Source organism: Alligator sinensis, unplaced genomic scaffold (assembly GCF_000455745.1).
Source record: "Alligator sinensis unplaced genomic scaffold, ASM45574v1 scaffold419_1, whole genome shotgun sequence".
NCBI classification, from domain to species: Eukaryota; Metazoa; Chordata; order Crocodylia; family Alligatoridae; genus Alligator; species Alligator sinensis.
In genome coordinates, this window is record NW_005842360.1 from 1,271,963 (window position 1) to 1,277,185 (window position 5,223).

The following is a 5,223-nucleotide window of genomic DNA, read 5'->3' on the forward strand; positions in this document are numbered from 1 at the left end:
AGAAGAAACACAGAAGAAGAGTCATTTTTGGGGGAGTTTCCTCCACAAGCAAGGCTCTGTCTTCTGAGACTAAAACCTATCCTGCTACATATGGCCTTGGCAACTCCAGCTTTTGGATGTTGCCTATCACCTGCAGATAGGTTGTAAGCATGTCAGACAGACAGATGAAATACCAAGCATAAGTGCTTTTAAAGAAACCTGTAGGATATGTACCCAAATGTCAAGGTATGTGAGCTGGTCCTGGAATAACGGTAAATGCTGACATTTATACCTTTGCTGGTAAACATGCATCTGCCCTTGTGCTTTTAGTGTAAGGCAGTGGTTCTCAACCATTTTAGATTCAGGGCATTCCTCTATAACTTTTTGTGAAATGAGTGGCAAATTAAAAAAAACCCTGTTTATATATAATCATTGCAAAGGGGCCATGCTGTGGGGATGGGGGATTGACCTGTCAGGGACAACCTTGAGCCTGCCCTTCACACCTCACTTTACCTCCTCACACATGCCAGCACCCTTCGGGAGGTCTGGTGCTACAGCACCCTGGGTGAGAATCACTTGGTTGAGTATCGTGGGTATAAGGGATCGTGATATTTGAAAGCAGAATGCTGCCCTCAGCAATAGGCTCAAAAATGACATTGGTTTACTATGTCATTTACTAGGTCTCAGAAATCTTGGCACTAGTGAATTAGAGTAATGCAGACTTCTCTGAGGAAGGAAGACAAAAATGAGTAGAAATGGTAGAGAAAAGAGGAACAAGAGAGAACAAATAGACAGCAAGCAAGACAACTGAAAAGTAGATGAGCTTCCAAAGGCTGGGGTATGTGTAGCTGACGGGAAACATGTTCAAACCACTCAGCATCCAGCTTCTAGACAGAAGTGAAAGTTACTCACGTTATTGGTTGTCCTTGGTAAATATTATGATCACTGAATGTAAATTTGAAAAAGTGATGAGTTCATTGACCTTGGAGAGAAACTGCCTGTTACGCACATCCTGATACAGACTGGCCTTCAATCCTGAGGCGGTGCTGTGGGGAAAAAGATTGTAAATTGTCAGATAAAAAGCCATCACTTCTAAGCATTCATAAGCAAAAGCTTATTGCTATACACCTTATGGTGGGTGGGCAGCAATGTGCAAACCTATTTTTAGTCCAGGGATAAAATCAAGGGAGAACCTGACACTAATTTTGCAGCTGGGAGTCAGTGCCATGTTTGACAAGCGGACTTGCATGTACAGCAGCAGACGTCTGGGCAAGAAATGAGGCCAGCTTTCAAACAGATGCAAGGATTTGATGCATGCCTAAACACTGTGTTGAAACAGCACTTTCTTGTGCTTTCATTTAAGCTGTGTTTCTGGTTTACCAATGGCACGAGTGACATTGAAACAAAAAGTACAGCAGTTGGCCAAATGGGCCTTAATGCTTATGAACTGAGAGCATCGCTTGAAAACTGCTGCGCTCTGCTTGTTCCATCTTTTCCAACCTCATTCTGCTATTCTTGAACAAGTGGATATTCAATGTGGTTTGGCTTTTTCTCAGTCCTGTAGCAAAACTTTGTTGCCTCTGCACTGTTTTCTGGTATATTACTCTAGGATAATGTCTTCAGCAAGCTCTGTGTTGTTGATTCTTTAACCAGTTGCTACAAGAACTCACGACTGTTAATGATCCCTGTGTAGGATAACATTTGTGACATTAGATCTCCACTAGGCCTCGAGGCTGCTGTCTGAAACCAGCTCCGTTTTGAATTTATTGGTACTCTTAGATATGTACCTGTTACTTGCCTTTAATTCGAGGATTTTTCCAAAGCAAAAGTCCACCTGAGCCTAATGGCTCATTGGGCTAGCGTGGTTAAAATAGTGACTATAACCAGCAGTGCATAAGGGAGCAACATGACCAGCATTGTCACATCACTTTAAACTGTACAGCCTCAGTGATCAGGTACCCGCCTGTAGTCAGCTGTGGACAGACTTCAGCACGAGAGTGGAGTAGGGCTCAAACTTGGGGCTCTGGAGCCCAAACAGTGCATTTTCATAGTACCAGAGCTTGCCCCTGGCCATCCTCAAGTTACAGCAAGGGAAGTTTAGGTTAGGTATTAGGAAGAATTTTCTCACTAGGAGGGTAGTAAAACACTGGAACAGGTTACCCAGAGAAGTGGCGGAAGCTCCACCCTTGGAGGTTTTCAAAAGCTTTGGCTAGGATGACCTAGTTGGGGATGGTCCTGCTTTGAGCAGGGGGTTGAACCAGATGACTTCCTAGGTCCCTTCCACCCCTATTTTCTATCATTCTGTGATCACCCGAGTACTAAATGTGTTGATATTTACAGCAGGTGACTGATGCAGTCAGAAGTATCCTGTCCTGTCCTATAAAAACAGCTTTAACTAGAAAAAAGCAAAAATTAAAGGTTAGCTGGCTAAATAGCTAAAGATATATAAATTTAGATCACTAAATCAAGTAAATGTCAAAGATATTTGTTTTAAAAAGCACGAGTTGGAACTCAGCCTCCTTTGCCATGGTACAGGTCATCTGATTTCCCAAAAATCAGCCTCCCAAAATCGGGGCATGTGTATTAAGCAGGTTAAGCTGATTTTTGACCTGGCATAGAAGCACCCTAGGTCAATTCCTGCTCCACAGTGTAGCAGCTGTTGTGTTACTATTTAGACTGCTGAGGGAGTTGGTTGACCCACCTCCAGAGATGTTGGCAATCACCTTTTTTCCTTTTTAAGTAGGGAAGGGAGGGTGAATCAGCTAAAGATCAGGTTCTAGCTGTGCTCTGTACAGTCATAATCTTGGAACAGCCTTTTGTTCTTTATTCTCGTCTTTCAAAAAACAAGATGACTACTGTCCACTTAGCTATATTAAAACATTACTTCAATCTGGTTACCCATGACTTTTGAAATCCAGACTTTTCACTTTCATTTGTTTACTATTTGAATAGTAATATTCTTGGGGTGTATTGTATGCGAGGAAAATATGGTAAGTTTCCCTGCCTCCAGAGTGTTCCTTCTATTTGCTTTGAGGTGCAGTGGTGTGCCAGTATGAGCAAATTTGCTTCTTATCCAACTTATAAGTTTTTAATTGATGAAGAAGGTAAGACAGAGTGGCACCATGGAGCCTAACTGGTTCAGAGAGGTATGAGCTTGCAGAGGCAACAACCTACTTTGTCGGGTATTCAGAATGGAAATGTTAATGTAGCATCTCAGGCAGTTTCCTCTTCAGTTTTGCCTAATGGTTTGTAAAGAGGCACTAATGTTTGACCAGTTATTGTAGTGACTTAAAACCAGAGTCCAACAGTAACTTAACTGCACTGATTATTATGCAAACACTGTGGCAGTTGCTGGGGTTGTAACTTTGTATTTCTTATAGGTCTCGCGGTGGTGCTGGCCCTGGCTTCCGTAAGAAAGATCTGCCAACAGAACCCCCTTTCACTGCATACGTGGGAAATCTCCCCTTCAACACTGTTCAAGGAGATATTGATGCAATTTTTAAGGATCTCAGTGTAAGGAGTGTACGACTAGTCAGAGACAAAGAAACAGACAAATTTAAAGGTAGGCAAATGTAAAGGTGTGATATTCTATATATAACAGGTGACTAATCAAGTGGTAAGAGTGACTCGTTGTAAGTGTACACTAACTTTGTGGGTTCTCTCTCTTTAAAGCCAGCTCTAGTCTGGCAAATTTAGTGCAACTTTCTTCCTTGCCAGTGACTCGTGTGAGTTTACTAGTGCATGATACATGAATATGAAGTGGCTGATCCCAGAGCATTAATCTATATCCAGAGGTTGTTTGTAGGAAATGGAGGTGATGTGGGTGAGAAGAGTAGAATTTTTGCCCTCTGCAAGGAACCTGGAAATTGAATATTCTCTTGGGTTTTCTTCTGCACAGTTTGCTTGGAGCAGGAAGAAAGCTATGATAGCTATGAAATTGCTAGCAAGGAAGATTCCAGAAGAGGGCAGATAGCACAGTAGTAGGACTGACATTAAAATTAACCTGGTCACACTTTTGCTGTGGCGTTTACTCGCACCTGTTATTGTAGCCCCACCGATGCTACAGTTAATCTTGGAAAATTTGGAAGAGCCAGTCCTTCCTAGGGATGCAGTTGTAAACTTTCTGCTTACCTGTAGAGGCAAAGAAATAAAATCTTTAACCAGATGTGAGAACCCGCAATGTTAAAAGAAGCTAACCTCGGACTTGCATATAGTTGCTAGTAGCCGGCTGTAGCAAAATTACTCATCAGATCCTTTCTAGCACTGGTGTGTATTCTAAAAGCTATATCTTTTGTTTTCTCGAGGGCCTCATTTTTGTAGTGCTTATCTCAGTCACTTCTGCTCTCAGCTTGTTGGTATGGGGATAATAGAAAGTGGGGGGCAATAATAACAGATATGTGGAAATCAGGGCAAATATTTTGATAAAGAAGTTATTTAAAACTGGTACTAACTTTTTAGATTTTTTTTGCAGGATTTTGTTATGTAGAATTCGATGAGGTGGAATCACTTAAGGAAGCTCTTACATATGATGGTGCAGTAAGTATTTAATCCTTAAATGAAAAGATGAGCAGAAGATTAGAACTCTTGGGGAACCCAGTTTGGCCAATAAATACAAGCGTCTCCCCTCTGTTTTTACCAGCTTTTGGGTGACCGATCACTCAGAGTGGACGTAGCAGAGGGCAGAAATAAGGACAAAGGTGGCTTTGGCTTCAGGAAAGGTGGCGGACCTGAAGAAAGAGGTGATCTTCTCTTATTAAATGACAGCTATTGAATGTGCTGAAAGGGTGAGAAATGCTTTTTAAAAAAAGCACACATGGATGAACTTTCTGCTTGAATTGCATGTAGAGCCGATATGATGCTTGTTCCCTTTTAGTTCTGTTATTGTTACTCCTGAGTTTGGTTATAGGATCGAAACTCTGTACTTCCAAGATCTGAATGCATGGTCAGTCCTGGCTCAGACCAAAACCACCAGTGTCATGTAGAGTATAGTCAACAGTCTAAAAGTCTGTTCTGCTACTATTTTTTCACTGCATAGAACAGGGGTAGGCATGTTTTTTGGCCGGAGCGCTGAAAAACACCACAATGTCTACCTTGGAAGGTGCCAGAGTGCCGGCATGGCAGAAAAACAAAATGAGGGCAAGGGGTACATGGCAAGATGCCCTGCTTGTGCCCCCTTGCCCCCCAGCCAAAGCCCCTGCCCCACAGCCTGGGCTCTGTGGCTGCCAGCAGCTACCCCCGCCCCGG

At 42.6% G+C, this 5,223-nt stretch overlaps 1 protein-coding gene across 1 annotated transcript in view; it reads left to right on the forward strand.

Annotated features, from left to right (window-relative positions):
- Positions 1-217: 217 nt before the first annotated feature.
- Positions 218-5,223, forward strand: part of EIF4H (eukaryotic translation initiation factor 4H) — a 12,307-nt gene continuing 7,301 nt past the window's right edge. The window contains exons 1-4 of the mRNA XM_025210629.1: positions 218-225; positions 3,360-3,541; positions 4,451-4,515; positions 4,619-4,718. Coding sequence (XP_025066414.1) covers positions 218-225; positions 3,360-3,541; positions 4,451-4,515; positions 4,619-4,718 — 355 coding nt within the window. The remainder of the gene's footprint in view (positions 226-3,359; positions 3,542-4,450; positions 4,516-4,618; positions 4,719-5,223) is intronic.